We start from the raw sequence: 22,403 nt of genomic DNA, 5'->3' as shown, positions 1-22,403 counted from the left end.
GCCACAGCCACACAGAACTGCTGTCTACCTGTATGAGGTGATGTCCTAGGTAGGAGGGGTGTGGTTTTGCACGTGCTTTATTCACTAGAAAATCTCGTTGATTTGTAAAGTTAATGTGAAGATCTGTCAAGTTTGCTATAATATATCTGCTTTAAGGTTCTATATGGCATAACATAAATATATGTCAAAATTATTACGCTGACCATTGATACCATGAGATAACTTTGATCGCATATTTTCTCCCTTAATTAAATCGCTTAATCTAGTTGATGAGCTGATTTTGTTTTGCTGAGGTAAGTTACATATTGCAAGATAAACCTTCAGCTTTTCACGGCTAGTATATGTTCATGTAGCTGAATACACTACACCTTTCGTTGCAAGCTTGCTAGGATTCGTCAATAGATGGAGCTATATACCTTTAACCTTGTCACGTGCCACTGGAGTATTATTCAGTATTTTGGAGCGCAATACGAGTGGTGAACAATTGACTTTTAGCCTGAGCTGTAGTGTAGGTAAACTTGTATATTTTGTGATGTTGGGCATGTCTTATATGGCATTGTATCTTGTTGGAAAGTTGTAAAAAGTTCTTAGTTGACTAAATATGTATTACGTGATCTCTCTGAGCTCAGTTTGGAACGTCATAGAACAGAATGTTTTCCTTTTGACATGATGTCTGGTTGTGAAAAATCAAAATAACTAAATTAATACATAACTTTACTAGTGAAATAAAACCCTGACATTTCACTTAATATAATAAAAATGGTTAACTAACACATCAGCAAAATTCGCAGAAAGGCATTTACATGTCTAACAATCTAGATCTGTTGTGACATGTATTGCAGAATGAGGATACTGATACGGACCAGAGGGATCTTGATGCTGTAACACCAGCTATGTCTGATTTGTGGAATGAATATGAAGTTAACCCTGCATTTTCCCAGGATGTCCAGGTTAGTCATCATGAGTGGTTAGAATATACTTTTGTATAAATATGGAAGAATAGGATGCTTATGCATAGAACATGTACATATGACTGCATGTTTTTGTTGAAATACAAACTGAAATCAATTGTTCCATCACTTATATTGCAGGCCTTGACAGCAATTACTTCTCCATTAACTGTTCTATCTGATAGTGGGGAACAACAATTTCCTAACTGTTTTTCTGGTAAGTATATACAAGAATTGTTGTCATTTCTCTTTTATAATTACTGTAAGGGTTGCAACTTTTATCTTGTAAAGACTATAGGGACAGATAGGGGATACACTGTATTGAATGGAAGTAAAATTAGATGGGTGTAGCATTTTAAATATATGCTTACTGATTTGTGTGCCTCTTTGAATATACACAATTGAATCATTATAATAATTGTCAAGTGCTGCTTTTCTAAATATTTGAATGACTAAAAAAAAGCTGTTAAACAACCTTTTCCTGTGCATTTTCTTTTGTATGTTTTAAACAGATGTAAGTAAGTATTTATCACTAGCATCTGGTGCTTGGAAACTGAGAGCCATAACAAATTGAGTGTAGTAGTGTACTCGCCTCTGTCTGTCCCTAATTTTTCTTGTTAAGCTTTGTATTGGTCTTTCCCTTTCCATATTTTATCACAAATGCTATAAATGGGCTGCATTTTCAAGACTAAGTAAATCAAACATTATAGCTTGTATCACACTAATTTAGCGCACACAACATTACAATTTCCACTCATTTATACTTCTCGGAGCAGATGATTGCGTGTACATGTAGTACTGCTGTAAGATAATATATTTGTTAAAACATGGTGGATAGTGGAGGTGGGTAAGTGGGCAGTGTTTTAGGTCCACTTCTGATAAAAGCAGACCCGGGTGAAGCAGATTCCAAATATTACACATAGTTAAATTCAATATAAAAGAAGATCATGAATTTTTTTTTGTTTTATCTTTGGTGCGATATTTTTTTATTTGTTTGTTCCACAGCATATTCATCAGCAACCAGACTGCCGAAATCAGAATTGAAACGGAAATATGGAGAAATATCCTTTTTTGAGCCTTTAGTTTGTCTGTATATTTGAGAAGTAATGAGATAAGTGGAATTTGATGCTAGATGCATCTAAACAGTCATTTATTGTGGTGTGATTGTGAAATGTCTGACACATACATTGTAGGACATGTAATTGGTCTTTGGACTCAAGATACATCAGCTAGCATTTTATCGACTGGCGCTCCGCCATGCCTCTCAGAACGTCCACCATCCCTCTGTGAAACTGCAGTACCTGGAGCCATGCCTAAAAATGTCGTTTGCAAAGTATGGTTTTTTCCATATTTTTAATTTTCTGTCGAATGCATCAACGCTATGCACTATGATTCCATTGGCATATGATCTCATACATATGTGTAGTTATTTTTCACCTCCAATTCGCGAGAGTTACTTCCAAATTGGAAACCCATTGGTTTAGACATCTTGAGTGCCTGAGGCAGGGTTTGCGAAGTTCCGGAAATTGGCTGGCTGCGCACATATCAAAATGCTAAATTTTGTGACCTTGCCTTGCCATTCATTACTAAATCGTAAATTACGCGTGTAGCGCCTAGTATGGCGTTGCATTAAGTTGGCACAATAACATGCCGAGTTCATATTGGCTCTCTGAGAAGCGTCAGTCCATCCTAGAAGACTGTTTTGAAAGCAGGAGGATTTCCTGCTTTAAAATTTCAGTTTAACCCCCAAAGGCAATATTTTAGCTTTTTAATTGGCTCTGAAAACAGATGTTTTTAGGTGAAAGATTGTCCAATATGCCAGTGCGCTGAATTTAAGTGCAGCTTACTATTGTGTCCCAAATTACCATTAAACCTTACACAGTTTTGATGTAGGAAATTCTTTTCAGTACAGCCACAATGTATGACCCCTGATAAACCATTTGCTTTCTGTTAGGGGAATTTTTGGTGCTTTAGAGGGATGACGAACCTGATTTACTTTAAAAAGTAATTCATCCTGTTTTCTTTCAACTGAAGAAAGTTGAACACAGAAGTTAGTGAAAATAAATCTTTGAAGGCTGGAATGATAATATATGAAAGATTTTGTTGTCACAGCAACTACTGAAATGGTCATCCTGTAATGAATATGAATATCCTGTAAGATATTTGACTGACTGAGTGACTGATTGTTGTTTTACGCCATACTCATGAGTATTTCACTCATATGACGGTGGGTCAGTATTGTCAAGTGGGTGGAGGTAACCCCTAGAAGAAACCAGGGTAAATCACCGATCATTGGCAAAGTCACTGACAACTTCCCCACTTGTCTTATAGCAGCCCCGTTTGCACAGTACTGCAGGCCTCGCCATCAAACCCCATCAAATTAACCACTAAATTGAGTGCGGTTGAATGGGAAAATTCCCTGCCATTGTGACCCAGTCGAACCCTGGTCGCCGGCATGGAAGTTCAGCACTCTTACCACTGCACAATGGCCCATGGGAGCAATTATGGTAAGATGTCATACCTATCAACTTGGGTACAGCAGCAAGCCTTGTGATTAAGGATCCCGTTTAACACTGAAAATTACAAAGCTTACTATAATACAATATTTTAGACCATTAAAGTTATCCTGATGTTAAATATAAAACTACCCTTTTGACACAACGAAAATTTCTGGCAGTGCAAGTTTTCCGGCTCTCCTGAAGAGTATACTAAAAGTTAACTTAACCACACTTACACACTTTATCATCATGGAAGAACCGTACTGATTTTAATCATTATTACCAGTTTCTTTCCACGTCATAGGGGTCAATAAAATTAAATCTTATGAAAGGCTGTTACATGAATTCTTTTGAAATTTGTGACCAAGGATTATTAAGCTCACATGTCAGGTACATCTGGGTTTGCATGTAGATGATTTGATCTATTCAGGTCTTTAAATCTGACACGTCCTTAAAGCCAAAGGGTTGTGTCACTGCATGGTTCATAACTTTTGTATGACTTTGTATTCTTAATAAGAAAGAAAATGCAGTTTTCATACAGCAAGGGTAGGCAGGCTTTAAGAATGCTTTTCACTTCTTTCATTGTACAGCATGATGGAGACAATAGTGCTTTACTGGTACTTGCAGGTTTGGTTTGTTGTGCAAATGCTTTACATTAGCAAAGCAGTTTGACTGGATAAATGATCCTTGACTTATCTGCACACTTGTGAAGAAGATAATGAAGATAATTTCGAGGCAGCAGAATGCGTGGAAGAAGAACTGCGTATTTTAAATCCACCCCTAATTCCTCGCCGAAAACTCTTTAAATATGAAAACACAGGTTAGTGAGTGAGAAGCATGGAATGATTGAGAGATCATACCAAGCGAAAATTTGTAAGTTTTATCCTTTATAGTATATTTACCCTCTTTAAGCTGAGCTACAGAGAACAGGTGCTCTAACAAAGAAGGATACATGCTCCTTCTGTGATGTACATGTAGTGTCAATGGAATATTATTTCCCATGCAATGACAACTCTGGTTAAAGCTGAATTGTCTGTTGTTGCAATTCAGTTTGTCCACCAATTGTCATTGAAAGGACAGAAATGACCAATATGCCTCACAGTTTTGGCCTGAATTATATAAGGAGGTGATGTTTCCCATTGGCTAATTATGACTCAACCAATGGGATATCATTTATATTTGTAATTAGTTGCAGATATATAAAATCGCTGACGCCACCTGTGTGCACAACCCATATATGTGTAGGATAAACTAAAACAGAAAGATGAGCAAATGTGCCAAAGACATATGTCAGATTTTAAGGAATTGAAATTTATGGTTGTCAATGATCACATATTAAAATAATCCTTTTTTCCCCTGAATTACTGTTCTTAGGCTGCTTATCATTTCTGTCAGAACTTCTGTGACCAATAACCTGTTTTCTTAAGCTGAAAGTTACTTCATTTAGTAGATACTGCTTTCAGCAGTAAATTCTAGTGAAACTGTGTTGATAATATTAGATGTACATGTGTTACAAATGAATGCAGTGTGAAAGATAGTTTTTATGGTTCAGGCTCAAACATAGTCTCTCCCCCTCCCTCCCCCTCCTTGGTGGGGCTTTGCTGAGAATAAGCCTTCGATTACATTATGTGGCCAAGTGTGTACTGGCTCTAATGTTCATTGAAGACCACTTGTCTTTCATCAGTATGGCATGCATATCTGTACGTCACGTGAGAAAGTTTGTCAATAACTTACCAAAGTTTGGCACTTCAGTTATCTACTCAATTGAAACTGACGTTCATCATATAAGTGAATATTTCTTGAGAATGGCGTTGTTAACTTGGATATTAATAAATAATGTTAATTGTGTTCTGTTTGCAGAAGACCATAATACTAAGAGAATGGACAATTCTGAAGTTTCAGTCAGTGCAGGCTATTGTTCATCTGAAGAATGTATAAACCAGTTCAACATTACTGACCAACCGTTGCAGATCAGGGCTTTCATGCAAGCATTTGGTATTGACCTTGAAAAACAGATGAAGGTAATTGAACATTAATGATGTCAAACTTTCACATTGTTGGAACAGCTTTATCTTATGAGGCTGCTTAAGTTTAATTTTTTGATTGATTTTGAACCTTTAATTTCTTAAAATAAACAAAATTAAAACATTTATGATAGTTGCAGGACATAATGTAGGCTTTTTAATTTTTTTTTTATACCCAATCCTGAAGGTAGTGAAGGGACATGGAAAACCACTCATTATGTCCATCTTTTTGCCCTTGTGAATGTGAAATGAGATGCATATATCTTGAACAGTTTCAACCAATCATACTTTATGCACCGTGGCTTGACATCACTTCCAGAATGGTTTCCAGTTATTATCATGCATTTCCTGGCCACCAAGCCTTTCTACTTTCCTCCACCCATAAACCGAACGCTAATCAGTTAATCAGATTCACTTTTTTGTATTGTGGGATCCTGTAATACTGATCAGCTCTTACTTGTTATAAATGTGACTAATACCAAGAATGAAGAATGACAAGTGCATAAAAATAATTAGTTCATAATTAATTTTAGAACATTGCTGTATTTATTTATTTCTTCTTGCCATTCATTTTTTCTTTTTATATAAATTTTACATAATTTCAGTGATGTTTCATTGTTACACTATCATCAGGCCTTGACGATTGGAGGCACTGTTGGTGTGTTTCTGAACATTCCCAATAAATACAAGAGAAGGGTGGGGCGGGTGGCATTTGTATTTGGTGAACACTTAGTGCAGCCTGTTTTCTTTAAAGAATGTAATAACTATAGTCTATTTCTTTTAGCGAGTCGCCTGTATTCAGATATCTGTAAAGTAAATCATACTTGAAACCAAAATTGCCTTTAGCCATTGACACGTAACAATACAAGCTGTACACGAGGATATGTTGGAAGTTGATGTTCTTGCAAGAAGTTAGAACACTTTTTCGAATTCATAATGTTACAGTCCACAAACTCAGCATCAAGTGACTTCCTAATTATTCAAAACTAGCGACATGCTGGATATTGGGCAGAGTTCAACATGTTTGACAGAGGGCGATGTAGTCTATTCGCAGACAGAAGTGTAGGGTGTACTTTTGCGAGGAGTTAGATGTAACTACTTGTTGGTGCAGCCATTGGAAAACAAATTACTCACCACTCCCATTGTCCAGCATGCAAACATGCTTTTGAATAATTATGATATAACTGGCAATAAGGTCATGGTGTTGAAACCAGGCTTATGGAGTTTAACACTATGAATTAGAAAATGTATTTTAACTGCATTTTCTTTGTAATAATATGGATGTTCAGCATATCAGTGTGTAGAGCTCATGTTGTGGTATGTCACTGACTAAAGCCAACTTTGGTAGTGAGTATGATTGATTTTACAGACAACTGAATATAGGCGACGCGCTAAAAGAAATAGACTACAATATAACTGTCTTTAAACAGTATTTAATAATGGTTTGTGGACCATGTATATTACATTGAAACAGGTTATACAACTACATGTTGCTTTTAAGTATTTGTACCAAAGATATATGTATTTGCATGTTACATTATGTAAGACGTGTTTCTCTCAGTTGACAGGGAATGAAAGTTAAGTGAAAAGATCAAGCATTACATTTAGTGTACTTGTATGTGTACCATTGTAGTTATATATTAAACATTAGGTGACTAGAACAACAACCATAGAACTTTGTTCATTCTGTAGGAAAAGTGCAGAGGACATGATTCTTTGGTTAAAGATGCAACAAAAAGCGCACAGAATGCATTGGATTCTGTGTGGGAAGAGCTCTTCGAGAATAGGTTTGTCTTTTATACATCTATATCTATAACTTCAACTACTGAGATAAACAATAAATAGTCACTGGACTAATTATTGTATCATGTGCGATGAACATCAGTCAGTATGCAAAGGGATAGACAAAAAGTAGAGATGAAGTTCAGAGGAACTGAATTAATATTCAATTTAACAACCGATTCTCAGTTCTTAAAAGAATATTTACTATTCACTTTCTTGTAATACTTTTGATGTTTAACAATATGTGTGCTTTTCTTTTGTCAGTTTTACTTCAATATGTTGTATTATAGCAGTTGTTGGATTGTCTTTTATGCTTTAATTTGTGCAGATCACAGTTAAGGAATAACCTTCAACAAAACCTGCTTAATGAACTGAATGAGCTGCAGAAAGACATTGATCACCTCAAGGAAGAAGAGGATATGACAGCGGTATGTTAGGTGTTGTTACTAGTGATTCAAAGAGGTAAATGATTATATGTTAAAAAGCATATATGTACTTAAAGAGCTTATTGTCATGTTGACTGGCCACAAGGTCTGGAAAATGCAATCTGATAAAATTGAATATGGCATTGACTAACAATCAAATAAAATTAAATGCTGTTAGTCCACCATCTGAAATTAGAGGATTTACACTTAAAGTTTGATTTTGGTCAAATGCAAGCATTGTCAAATTGACAAACATTGTTGAATAATAATGCAAAATAATCATAGAGATAAAAAATGTTGTGGTATAAAAGTAAATATGCTTGTACAGTTCATTGAGGTGTATTATCTGCTATTAAAGCCATGATAAATAAGGCAACTAACTTTGTCTGTAGAAGAAAATGAACATGGTGAAAGGAATTTAGTCTATCATTTCAGAACTTCTACAAAAGGCAGGTGGATGAATTACAAAGATTCAGAGAATCTCAAGAACTACGGTAAGCCACTTAATACCTTCCCAATAATTACAGACACTCATTAATTGAGACACAGTGAAAGTAAGCAGGTAGATTAGAGAAAGCTCGCCCGAAGGGCTCACAGCAAGTGATATTGGCATACCAGATTGCCCAGCTGGGGTGTAGACCTACCCTGGCCTATAAAGCAAGCCTTTCCTGACAGATTATGCAAGGCAACTCACGAGTCCATTTTTCAGTATACGTGCTTGTTTAAAAAAAGGAAAAGATGAAAATATTGATACCAGAACATCAGTGTAGTGAAAATATATCTTTGCTATTTCCCTTCCCAAAACATGCCATCCATTATTTAAAGTCGATGGTTATGTGGCATTATTTACAGGGAAGCATTAGGCATTATATGCTCAGGATGGTCTTGAATGTACCGACTACTTGTCTTCCTCCCCAGTCGTGTATGGGGCCCATACAAGAATGGAACATGGATGCTTGCGGCTTGATCATTGAACTAATAATGCTGCTTTACATATGGATAAAACACCCATGACGATAAAGCATGCATGTCTGATTTGAAGTCAGACTTTCCATTTATTACTGACCACTGGTCTGCTTTGGTGGGAATATGACATAAATTTGACAGCTTAGTCTCAGTGAGGAGGGAGGGGGGCTGCACTCTTTTTAAATTAATTTTAAAAAGATAGTTTGTAACATATTACCACCTGCATTTCATGAAAAAGTTAGTTCATGTATATGTGCCATTAAATTAGCTCAACAGGGCTTTAAGCTTTTATCATACAAATGCCTTCAAAACCCACTGATATACATACATGTACCAGATGACCTGGAGAGAATATTGAGCTCCAAGGAGTAGGTATTGCTGTGAAGGGTAATTTCACAAAAAAATATATAAACAGTGTTTGTTCACGAAACAAAGTTGAAATGGTTACATCCAACTGAAAATATGAAAGGCCTGATTTCCCAGTTCCCCAATGAGAATACAAATCATATAGATTTCATCTGGCACCTGGAAAGTCATTTGCAGACGCAAAACCATACATATACATACCATTTGTTAAGTGTCCTAAAGTAAAGAGAAGAATTGTCAAATTCCCATGCGTATTTAACTACTAGCCACTCTAAAGGTATGCTCAAAAGTTACAAATGATGCACGGTATGACATGGAATCAGTAAAGATTTTAACTGGTACCTCAACACCCATCCCTTGGAAACCTTACTCAGTTCATTCGGACTTCAGTGCAACTGAAGTATTGACAATGTATTTATGAATTAAAAAAATCCTCCTGCAGAACACCTGCTACAAGTAGGCCTACTGATGTTAGAAATTACTACCAGATAATAAACTCACAACATAAAGCATGATAAAAATGATATGGAGATTCACAACTTGTATGTATTCCACTAATAATATATTTTTAAGGAGCTTTCCCATATCATCAATGGACCTACAGGTATATATAAGTGCTAATGGCGAATGAACGCTTACCTATTGTTAAAAAAAATCCTTTGAACCAGATTTTATTTTTAATGTGGCAATAAAAGCTTTTAATTCACGGGAAGCAGGGCTTGATCTGCAGGAGCCAATACCAGACACTTCCGGCCACATCAAGAGTCCCAAGAACGTGGGTATTCTCAATTAGATTCCAAGCCAAGATTTATTTGAATTCGGACAAACATGCATTACAAACTACAGTATTAACACCTCACCTTATGAAACCTCTGCAACTGCCCAAGCCTAGTATGCCTGAATACGCATGTGTTAGCTTCTGATGTAGGCCTACATACATAAAGTATGTCACTCCACTAATCAAGGCTGATATTATGGACTTGAGAATATCGTGAAATAAGCAAGTAGCTGTGTATATATGTCAAACTGCTGGTTCACACAACCAAGTTTAAAATAAACTTAATTTTTTTCAGATAGTCTTTGTGTAAGTTGTAAATACTACTAGTGCGTATGAATAACTGATAATTAGCTTTCAAATTTCGAGAACCACATGTTTTGACAACATGTCATGTACATCCAACGTGAGATTTTATTGGCCAAAGTTCAGTTGAACACAGCTAATCAATGCATATATGACAAATGCGATGGTACCCATGTGTTACAAGTGAAAAGTTCTGGAAACTTCTGTTTTTCTGCAATTTTGCAGTTTATGAAGGTCTACCATAGTGTGCAAAGTTTTAAACGGCATTGACATGATTGGAAAACATGGGTTCAATGGCATAAACATTAATTCCTTTCAAAACCCGGCAGAATCTCTCTCAGTGTCTTGCCAAGCTGATGGGGTTCACTGAGGTGTGACGGAGATGTGAACTACTCTCACTGATTGACTACCAGTAATCCCCTACTCCTCACAGAGAGTGTACAGCTTAAGACAACAGCCTCTGCATCATTATATATATTTTCTGAAAATGCATCTGAAATTATTGAGAAGGTACGATATAATGCCGTTTAAAGTTTTATGATACTTGTTTTAGTCTAGAAGATGTCATACTTTCTTTGTATTTTTTAGTGATATATTGCTCTTACTACATTGTAAGTCATGGGTACATATTTTTGCAGGCTGAGAAACTTAAAATGCCTACACCTGTTATATGAACAGGGTATTGGGAAGAATGTCTCCAAAGAGAAACGTTGTCAGGTATGTATGTGCATGTATGTTAATGATTGGGAAAGTGGAACAGAACAGTAGTGTACAGTTTAATCATAGGGAAAGCAGACCATTGGAGGGACTGAAGTGAAGCACTTTTCTTGAGGCGATTGATATGTGAAGTGGCTAGATTAAATCAGGTCCCCAAAAAATTTCATTGTGGTGGGTGAATAATGAGTGGGGGAAGTAGAAGCTGCCTTAATATTCATGTGTATATATTGTAGGCAGAGAATTATAGATTTACACATTTAAGTGCTACATACATATACTTTCTGAGGAAGTAGACTAGTGGGTCATTCTGCTGAAGTTCATTTTTTTCTCTAATAATTCATTAATATAACATTTTTTCTGTCAATGTACAGATCTCCGCAAGAAAAAGCCTGGAGAAAGAGCTAGTTACTCTTCACAAAAAAATTTGGCAAGATTTTGTGAGTATCTGTCGTATACAATGTTTATTTATGTGTAACTACATGTTCAGCAGAAGGTGGCTGAAAGTTTGATCCCTGAGGGTGTAGAGGTCCAATAATGGTATTCATTGTGGTATTAAATGAATTGAAATAGAGACCTTGCTATGAAATACAAACATGATCCCCAACATCACGTGATATGCAAATAAAACTTATTACTGGGCATGGCATGGTACTATATATCGTAGAACATAAAAAAAATTTCCGATGAAAGCATTGGCAGTGAATTACCTTGTCTACAATCTGAAATTAACATGAGGTGACAGTGTCTGAGGATGAATATTTTGATCTAAAGTTATGACAAAATTTTTGCCCACTGTATTTGATGTCAAGTAAACCGGTATTCTCTCATGATTTTGTCAGTCCGTATTCGTGTCCCTGCTATAACTCTGACTGTTTTTTTGCGTAGATTTTAATTTTTGGTAGATACATAGATGCACAGATGACAATGTGTCTCGACTCAAAGTTGTTCATTTCCATAGTTGCCATGATAACCAGAAGGCTATTTTCCTTTATATACACTGTATAAATAGGTATGATTTCGTGTCCAGGCTATAACTCCAAATGGGCCCTCCATGGCTGAGTTGGTTAGTGTGCTAGCGCAGTATAATGACTCAGGAGCCTCTCACGAATGCGGTCACTGTGAGTTCAAGTCCAGCTCATGCTGGCTTCCTCTCTAGCCCTAGGTGGGAAGGTCTTCCAGCAACCTGTGGATGGTCGTAGGTTTCCTCCCACCATGATACTTCCCGCTGTCATATAAGTTAAATATTCTTGAGTACAGTGTAAAACATTAATCAAATAAATAAATTAATATATCTTTAACTGTTTTGCTAACTCACATTTCTCCATTTGTGCGGTTGTCATGGCTACCAAATAGCCATATTCCTTATATATATACTATATAAATAGATATGATTTCATGTTCGGGCTATAACTCCCAACTGTTTTCTGCATAAAAATTTCATTTATGGTGAATACCTTTGCTCACTTGTCATGGTAACGACATAACTATCATCAACACACATTAAGATTTCCCTCTGGATTTATACTCACCACATTGCTGCTGGTATTCTTTTATGCATTTCAAACAAATGCATTTGTTGGGGCGTGTGTTGTGTTCACCTGAACTCTTGCTATGCTTAAGCTTAATTGTTGAATTTAATATCATTGAATGTTCTGGTGACAAAAGTGAGCAATCCTTGTTTTTATTGGTATGTGTGAAATTATAGATCAGTTGTACTGTAAGAATAATTTAGAGAACTAACATGTAATCCTTTGTTTCACTCATGGATGGAAGAATAACCTTATCTATCTGTACCTCTATAATGTTTTGTGTTTGTCTGTTTTAGCAACATCAGGAGATAGGAAAATTGAGACACACTTTAAAAAACATCCTTTAAGAAGGACAAACAGATCCAGGCTGTCCCCATCCCTCCATCTTCATTGAAATCAGTTTCAGTTCTCATAGCACTTTGTTTTTACTATTTTTGTCATCAGTGATGTCACATAAAGCAGACTTTAAACTTATATATGTACTTATGGTATATACCTGTAGTTGGTGTGTATTTTTACTTTGCATGTTTGTAAATGTTTGTTTCCCTTTTTTTGTTGTGGGTGGGTGGGAGTAGTGGCTGATATGAATCGATTATGAGAGTTTCTCTGATTAGGTCTCAGTTCATGTTGAATAGCTTTTACCTCCATTTTTTACCATATTCCTCTCTGTTGTGCAAAATTGCAAAGAAATTTCTATCAAGTAAACGTGTATAAACTTTAACATGTCAGCAGTAATCTAATGCAGTGACATGTATCATAGTATCAGCAACACTTTTTGAGTATAGTTCTAGCCAAGGAACTGTTAGGAATGGAAATGCACGCACATAAAGATGTTTGACCTGTCTGATACACAAGCTATTTTGGGTTGTATGAAGTGTGTTACACATAGTGTAGGATGAAGATTTCAATTGTGTGAAACTTCCTGTGATTACTTTGCATCTCTCTCCAACTTTGAGGTCTAGACTTTCATGTGTGATTACCTGCCTGGACTTGCCTCCTGTGTGTCAGAAAACGACACCACAATTCCACCATTATTAAACTTTATTTTTATTTTTCATTTGTCAGATTGTGTGTGCAAATGCCTGGCATATCACCTTCTTGTTTGCAATGTCTTTCCGACGTAACCATTTATAAACATTTTCTGCGTTATATAAGAGCTTTGATATATCAGAGTGATCTCGCTTATATTTATGATTTTTATGATATTGATTTGCATTGCTTTGTTTGATTTTCTATTTATAAAAAGAACTACTACATCTACCGGTGTCTTAATGTATTGCTTCAGAATATCTCAAACTAGACAGGTCAGATTGATCTCCAGTTTTCTGTGATTGGTTGGCTGGCTAGCAGTGAAATATAAACATTGTTAGCCGTTAAAATGTTTTGACTGAATTTCATCGTTGATGTGTAAGTCCTCAGTACAAGAAATTGACGTTATTCTGCTTGGCTTATTGAACTTCTTCAGCCCATAAAGTTTAAGGTAAAGTGGAAAAGGATTTCTAGCTATTTACTATAAAGTACAGAAGTCACTTATAAAATTGTACAAAGAATAAATTTCACTGGCATGTGTACAGTTGAAGTGTTGATTAAGTTGGTAGAACATATTGTTAAAATTTTTCATTTATTGCCTTGTCTATATATATATGTGAATGATCCCATCACATGATAATTGGGCTGAAGGTCCTCAGCCCTTCGAAACTTAATAATAATCTTGAATGTTAACAGAATGTTTGAAACAAAGCATGGTACAGTGCGGTATATCTGAAAGTCTTGCAGCTTTATGTGTACTAAGATTTTAAAACGTTTTAAATGAAGGGAAGGAAATGCACTCAAGTGAAGCTCTACACCAGTCTTTCTGTAATTCACACTTTGTAAAGACTGATCCAACATTTGCATTCATGACTTTTTTTTGGGATCGACTTTGTTGTGTATTTACATTTGTTCACCGAACATGTGGTGTTGTTTTTCACCAATGAACATGATCAGTGTGTGCGGCTTTCAGGAAAGAGCACTATTGTTGAAACTCGTTTGGCTTGTTGATTAAGACATGTTATTTTGTTAATTTGCCACAACTGTGATAAAGCTTTTTAATATGAAATGTTAATGTATTACATAACCTTTTAAAAAATATGTAGATTTAGTTAAAATATACTTATTCAATTCTTGAACATTTGCATCTTTTTTGATTAATCTGGAACTTCCAATGAATGACTTGTTTTTAGTATATCATCTGTCAAATCACTCAAATTGCTTGCATATGATACCTGGCATGTGGGTTCAAGTCTAACTCATGCTTCTTCTGCCGTTTTGCCGAAACCTGCGGATGGTTGTGGGTGTCCCCCCCCCCCACACACACACACACACTCTCATGCTGGCCGCCGTGATATACGTGGAATATTCTTGAGCACGTCGTAAAGCTCTAATCAATAAAATAAATAAATAAAAAGAATTAAGAAAGATTTAGTGTCTATCAAATTATGTACATGTAGTTTTATTTATGTCTGAAGCTCAGAAGTAATAGCTCGCATATAGTCCGTTGGGGTCTCCGCGCCATACTGATATTATAATTAACAAAGGCATGGGTAGTGGATTATCCATGTTAGGTGGTCAATACTGGCTTTGGTGTACATGCATTTGTCGTTTCGTTCGTGGCTCTTCGTCAGTGTTGCTCTACTACTTCAGATGTAACAATTATTAGCTTCAACGAATTCCCTGTATCGAGTTTTTCCAGTCTTGTATTATCTTCGTTCATTCTCGGTAGGGATACATTTCCTTTCGCTTTCGTCTATATATATACTTGGTTATAGTTGGATACATAGTGCATATACAAGAATACTGGAAGGTGAAATGATTTCTTCTCACACTCATTTATATATGGTATTATTATGTAGGGCTACATAGTAGCCCCAGGTTACGTGTACCATGTGGCATTATAAATACACCAAGATGACGTTCATGTTCATGAAAGCAAGAATTTGATACCTGATATAGTAGAACACAGGTAATATGTTTCCTGAATAATTCTAAGGTTCTGCGAAGATATGATGCTAAATGTAGTTGATTTTTATTACTGGGCAGGAAGTAAGCCACTTAATTTTTTTAAAGTTTTGTCAACTATCCACAGGCAGTTGACTGCGGAGTTAAGCAGAAATTAGCAATACAGATTAAAAGCTTTACAATGGACAAGCGTAATTCGCATGTTCACTTTGTTAAACCATGGCTAAATTAAAGCAGTAGGCTTAGGGCTACCGGTAGTTTGGAAACATACAGGCATCTAGATTCAGAGTTGATCCAAAAAATTTGAGTTGCGAGAAAAGGAATTCATTAAAACCAACTTAGTAAAAGCTAACCTCGATCTTAGCAGATGTATGTCGTTAGTAGATAAATAGCAAATATGCCATAACCACGGACTTCAATTATATAATATACATTAATCGTTTTCATAGAGAAAAAGCATAACTCCAAATTTCTAGTTGTACATTTCTTCTTAAATATATATTCTGGGTGTCACAAATATGGATGATGTATGGAATTTAAAAAGCATGTGCGTGTATTTTGTTAAACATTCTCGTAAATTTGTATTAAAACTTTTGATTGGCCTGATAGCACAACAGATATGGCAGTGTTCTGCGGCAGAAAACTTTGATATATAAAAGTAGGAAGAAATTAAGAAATTTATTATGACTAAAGATAAACGCGAAATATTTTATCCCAATGGTTCTTTGCATATAATATTTACCGAATCTGTTACACAGATTACACGTCTGAATTTGTTCAGTTAGTATAATTCACATCGATTTGATTTGTACGTTTTCAGCTGTAAAGATCAAATATATCAAACTAAAATGTATAGAAATGGATGAAAACAACACCAGTTTTGAAAGCACAACTTTTGAAGTTTGTCGAAATTTTTTTAATATGCCTCCGTTTTGCAGCTGTGTGGTGATCACAGGTTTCAGTATCGATAAATAGGCGCGTTTCCCGATGTACGAGTGTTGGATTCAAGTATACAGCAATGCATTTTTGTAAACCATAATTGTCTAAAAATTGGTAGGCTTCTAGTCTCTTAAAGCCATAGAAATTCGGGAATTAAAATATTAAGATGTAATTAAATAAAACACATGTTTTGAACCCCCTCCACATTGTCTGATTTGCTAGTTTTGTGTGTCAGTGGATGGTCACAATTATGAATAAGCCATTTGCAAACCGTTCAGCCATTGAGTCTTGAATGTAAGCGTCATGTCCGACATTCGTATACCATTCGTAGTCCGTAAAGGGCCTTCCAAGTCGATACTCGCAAGATCCATTTCCAAAACAACGTTTAACACTAGCTCCCAAAGACAAAGGTATGTAAGAAATTATACAAATAGGAAATAAAGCCGGTAACACTCAAGAGAGAAAAGGTTATCAGTTTTCAACGATGGCGGGCAGACAGTTGATATTCCTGACATGAATTCCATATCAAAGTTCAAATTCGTAGTCCATGAATGAGTTCCAGGTCAAACAACAATTAAACAAGGTAACTCGTTCACGCTTTGATTGCAACTGTTTATAAAGGCATCATGCAGATATAATGAGCATGGCTACCTTTGCGGCCCCTAGCCCCAGGTTAAGCGGTATTAGATACAGTTCGAAAATGACCAGCGTTACAAACCTTAACAGAACAGATTGTGACTCAAAAGTAACGGACGATTACGTTGAAGGCATTACGACGTCATGCCAAGACTGGCGTTAAACGAACGTAATCAGGCGGTTGGTATGCTTGTCACATTATATTTACGCAACAGGAGGTCGCGGGGCGGATGCATTAGCAGCGCTCACCTCACGTCGAATAATTTTCAGACTAAGGGTCCTCCGTCCTCTGGACGTCGGGTAGCGATCGACGCCTGCATCAGAAACAGATATCAATGTTTGTACTTTTAACGGACGAATCACGTTTCCATCTTTCCCAGTCAGCACTACAATGCTCTTCCCCATACGACTGTGGTGACAATAGCATTTATGGATGTAAAAAACTTTCATGTTGACCCTTGGTCTGCAAATTCACCTGATCTACCATGTATTGAGCACAAATGGACCAACGCTTGAGGCGGCATCGACGCCAGCCCCACAACTTTGACACAATGGCTAGAGACCTAACCAGGATTTGGGTGGAAATTCATATTCCCTGCTGGTCTGTGACTTTAATGTGACGGAGATGCACAGAAACCATCGACGCTCGTGATACACATCCGTTACTGAGTTGCCTATCTTCTTTTTGACCCCTCCTACCCAAATGACCTTGAAAACACGTTAGCGACGTGGCTTGAATAACCATTCTACTCACTGACAATGGATTGTAATTCGACCATGAATAGATCAAACCACAGTATGTATTCGAAATGGAAGAACAATATATTTATATCTATGCACAGTTACTTTATTGAGTATAGTTGAGAAAATCGGGGCAGAATCCGGAAGTAATCACTGTACCGAGTTAGATACCTGAATTCCTTGTAAGCCTCTACAGGTAAACCTGCGCAGCTGAGCACGGGGGATTTAAATAGGCTCGAATGCCAGACTACATTGATTAAGGATTATAGTGATCTGATTGTGACAAGGCTACATCACATGTCCAACGAGGACCTTGTTAACACAAATTTAAATAATTCTTGAGGGTCAGAATGAAAGAAGGCTATGCCCGAATAGGATCATCATGACTTGAACTGACCAGACTCATTTTCGTGAACTCACAATGAGCCAGCATTGGTATTGCAGTTGCAGTTTAAATAGGTTCGCATATTGTATCGTTCTACCAATGAAAAGCACCACCATTGTTTAAGTGAAAACAATCTGGAGTATAACATTAAACAACTAATTCGCATGCATTCTCGGTGCCATAGAGCTGTGGACTCTTTCGAATACTTCAACGTGTTTCATAATTCAGTCCTTGTTATTCTGAAGGACGAAATCTCTAGTGGGTTACATGTACCAAGCTCTGTCATGTAAGTCCGCAGAGACTAGGCTCCTATTATTTAAATATATAGGTGCTGGAATCGAGTCTCGACCACCATCATTGTATCGATGTCAATATTCGGCTTTCTGGGAAAATCGATCGTGTTTGACTTCACTCGTTTATCCATTTGTTCCAGACCAGGTGTGAGGAGTCCTGCATGGTAATTGGTTGTGTTCACTACTCTGGTTGAATCCTGCCTCAAGAGGCTGGTGGGTTTTGGATGACACATGTATAGACATATAGGATATCAGGTTTTATTATGACTGGACAGCTACTCGGCTTACTTACGTGTACTCTTTTGTGCGTTATAGATGCTTAACTTTTCTCCTTGATGGTCACCAGCCGACAACAGTCAAGCATATCAGCTTACTGCCTGGTTCAGTGTTTTAACATGGACAGTTATTCCTACATGGAGAAGAGGGATTAGTTGCCCCGCTCTTTCATCATACGGCCGTGTGGCAAATCACCGCTAATTTACCCTGTCGTTGGAGAGCCATCTACCAGCATGGATTACCCTCATTGTCATCGAATGTGGATCTTTTTTCTCATTTCTGTAAGTATTTTCAACTTTTCTCGTTTATTGCGATAAAGCCGTTTGTGTTCTAGTACTATTTATGCATTGGATTTTGAAAAATTCATAAATGTGCACTTGGCAATTGACCTCGAATAGCTTTATGTATACACCTCCTGTATTTTCTCTGCTTACATGGATCTGTTTACGCAATATTATATCATGGGTACGCTTAGATTTTGATGGATGACTCTATGAAATTTTGACTGCGTTGAAATTCTTTATCATCGAAAATTATGCACTCCTCTTAAATCGAGCAGGGGTTTATAAACCATCTTCTGTGTTTCCGCGTGCCATGTAGGGTTTCTGATATTTGTTCATATCTTCACAAATAACTGGAGCATCATGAAACTCATAGACTACGTTTAATGTGTGTAACATGCTTGTGGTCGGTGTTTTTGTTTGATCTATCAAATATATGTCTTTCCCTCTTTGAGTGTGTTTGTGCCTGTGTGTGGTTTCTGTATTTTGCTCATATTCTGAAAATAATAATCAGAGGAGAATTAAAAAATACACTGGCAGGTTAGCTACATTTATTCGTAGCTAATTACCGGTGCTTGTGTGTAATCAGTGCGAAGCGAGTTGGACCACTTTTGGAACCATGACGTCCTATACAGCAGTACGGTATTAATCAATGAAATAATGAACAACTCATGGATAGTTAGTCATGTATTCGAGTCACAGTCCAGTCAGATGCTTGGACAGTAGAAGTGTCCCGAGCTACCTGCTGGCTTGTCGTAGCTGCGCACTTGCGATTCTTGCCTTTGAATATCGTTAGATACACGAACTCAGGGATTTTCGAGATTCATGTGAGCCTTGATGACAATAAGTGTTCAACTGCGATTTTGGCGCCGTTTAAGTCGTCGGGTATGAATGGTCTTACATGAGAAGCATTGCTTCCACCAGAGCTCACTAGCCCGGACAGCACAGTTGGTAGAGCGTCCGCTTCGGGACCGGTAGATCCAGGATCAATCCTTGATCGAGTCACACCTGAGACTTTTAAAGAGGAAGTTGTAACTTCCTTGCTTGGCGTTCAGCATGAAGGGCAACGACTGGTTGACCCGTATCAGTATACGGGTGGGGCAGCTTACTTGCCTTCGGTAAGCAGCACTAAAGAGCGGTGGAAATCCGTCCTGCAACAGGTACATGCACCCTAATGATTCCTTTGTCGTCATAAAGAAAAATTGTTGAGTACGACGTTAAACCCCAAGCACTCACTCACTCCACGGGAGCTCTCGTTGCCAGGAAAATCTATGACAGTGCTCGTGATTTACAATTGGTTTACAGTTTTCTCCTCTCCTGACACTGAAGCCGTCATTAGTGTGATATTACTAAAGGGTCTATACGGGAGATATTTGGCAAACTAAAATTGAGCAAATCGAATGTTTGCTCCTACGTCAGAGTAGCTCAAAAAAATAATTTTTCACAAAATGTCATGCTCGTCAGTGCATGTGTTACACTTCAAGATTGGTTTTGAAGATTCAAAATTTATAAAACGTGTCTCGTTATATCTTTATGAAACTGTAAAATAATTTTAGCACTATAAATACTACAGGTAAGACAGATATTTACTGAAAAGCAATAATTTTAGCTCTCGTTGGTAAATACAGAAAAGTGACTTGAATAGCGAACATGGATTTTTTGCCCCTGCTAGCCTCTTTAAGTATAAATTTTGTTTCCTTACCCACTAAAACCAGGGAAGGTTAGTGTCTTATGACTGTTTGCGAATAAAATCCTAAAATATAATATTATAGCCGCTTCAAACAATAAAAAGGAACATGTACAAATATAGATAGCATTCAGACGGCATCGTTGAGAAAACCGTTTCCAGATAATGCTCACGATGCGATTGTATTGTAATGTATTTCATCCAAAACCAACACTCGCCTCTCTTTGGCGGTGGTTGTAATAATTTGTGTCCAAATTTTGGATATTATATTAATCAGATTTAATGATTTTTGTCGAAATTAAGGGACATGACATTAACTAGAATTAAAGATACAGTTATTCTGACCTAGCATACCTACATATAAATAAAAGCATAATACTTGTCATAAAACTTTATTTTGCTCTTAATGAAAACACTGTGAAATTAGTGTGCATTATATAGTTCCTGAATACCAAAGATGTAAACAAAAGGCATGCAAGTATAATGGTTTTGCACCAGCTGTCATTATTAAGTTGCATTGGAGCTGATTTCGTAAAGCTAAACCTAAAGTAAACCTAAGCCCTTGTCAATAGTTTATATAACCTCATTATGAAAACTTGTTTTACTGCTAGATTTAGCGTGAATAAGACAGTGGATAGACGTTCACAATATATATTTTTTTTAAAAATTTGAAATTTCATAATGTGAGATATTTATTTCAACATAAAAACTTACGCATTAAATTCATAGGTTGAACACGTTGAATCCAAAATCTGTATCGGTTAAATGAAGATCAAAACGTGGTTTGTGGAACCAGGTCACTAATTGCTATTTCAGAAAAACTCGGTATACAGAGTATTTATCAAAAATCCAGTTGTGATATGTTTAGATTATTGCTTATATCCCACAACTGAACATGCGCGAGAAGCAAGTAGCTTGGATTAAATGGACATATTTAGTTGACTATAGGTAAATAGGCTTAAAATGTCCAGGCGTATTTTTAACAAAAGGAGAAAACTTCTCTAAAAGGTGCAGATGTGGACAACTTTCCCTTCGTTTACAAGATACGATTATTCTTGTATTGAACTAATCGCTAGCTATCATCTATATATATAACTATATTCCAAACCGCTATAAACCGCTATATTTGTACAACTGCATATGCAGTATATACTCAAACAAAACCATACACTACTGTAATAGCAGCATTTTTCGTCCTTACTTTGCTAACACCGACGTGTATACACACTACATAGGACTTATAGAGCACGTAAACGTAAGACTTACGATATGTAGATCAACCAGTGTTAAAGGTAAACGGGTGTTTTTTTTGTGGCCCTTCAAAACAGCTTTGCGCTCAAGATCGTTCACATCCAGTTTTCTCCTGAGTTGTCGGTAGATTGGTAAAGAAGCCTTGTTTGTCCTATTCAGTCTAAGCTGTGCTGATGAAATGTTGCTAGGTAAGACATCAATCTGTTTATTTGTTTACGCTCTAGATAATGAAGGGTTATATATAAAAGACCCAGAGAATAGAAAGACGATGAAGTACAGTGTATGTCACGTCTTATACGCAAACATGTTAGTATCTTCATTCGAGTGCTTCATAATCGGTAAAACCTGTGTTTTCCTCTAGAAAACCATATTGCCTAACTGATTGCACTACACAATGCAAGTGCACGTCTTGTCATATTCCAGTGTCCATTGCATGTTTTGTTTGGTTCTTCATTTTTCACAAGGATTTTCTTTATATAATACAGGATGTTTCAAAAAGATTGACCTAATTTGAAAGCAGTATACTTGGCCACATGCATGTTTCAATTAAACAAAAGTTCTAGGCCCCGCTCTTTCGGT

At 36.7% G+C, this 22,403-nt stretch overlaps 1 protein-coding gene across 9 annotated transcripts in view; it reads left to right on the top strand.

The window, feature by feature from the left end:
• LOC135471907 (synaptonemal complex protein 2-like) overlaps nucleotides 1-14,506 on the top strand; it is a 60,698-nt gene extending 46,192 nt beyond the window's left edge. For 8 of the 9 annotated variants that reach the window (XM_064751335.1, XM_064751338.1, XM_064751337.1 and 5 more), the window contains 11 exons: nucleotides 843-950; nucleotides 1,092-1,167; nucleotides 1,956-2,012; nucleotides 4,152-4,268; nucleotides 5,309-5,469; nucleotides 7,165-7,259; nucleotides 7,583-7,682; nucleotides 8,115-8,173; nucleotides 10,731-10,809; nucleotides 11,181-11,246; nucleotides 12,635-14,506. In XM_064751335.1, coding sequence (XP_064607405.1) covers nucleotides 843-950; nucleotides 1,092-1,167; nucleotides 1,956-2,012; nucleotides 4,152-4,268; nucleotides 5,309-5,469; nucleotides 7,165-7,259; nucleotides 7,583-7,682; nucleotides 8,115-8,173; nucleotides 10,731-10,809; nucleotides 11,181-11,246; nucleotides 12,635-12,685 — 969 coding nt within the window. In that variant the 3' untranslated portion in view covers nucleotides 12,686-14,506. Of the gene's footprint in view, nucleotides 1-842; nucleotides 951-1,091; nucleotides 1,168-1,955; nucleotides 2,013-4,151; nucleotides 4,269-5,308; nucleotides 5,470-7,164; nucleotides 7,260-7,582; nucleotides 7,683-8,114; nucleotides 8,174-10,730; nucleotides 10,810-11,180; nucleotides 11,247-12,634 lie in introns of those variants that run through there. The other variant, XM_064751341.1, reaches the window with a different exon arrangement.
• The last annotated feature ends 7,897 nt before the right edge of the window (nucleotides 14,507-22,403 follow it).

The sequence above is a fragment of the Liolophura sinensis genome, chromosome 7 (assembly GCF_032854445.1).
Source record: "Liolophura sinensis isolate JHLJ2023 chromosome 7, CUHK_Ljap_v2, whole genome shotgun sequence".
NCBI classification, from domain to species: domain Eukaryota; kingdom Metazoa; phylum Mollusca; class Polyplacophora; order Chitonida; family Chitonidae; genus Liolophura; species Liolophura sinensis.
Note: the sequence above shows the minus strand (reverse complement) of the source record. Positions and strands in the feature narration are given on the sequence as shown.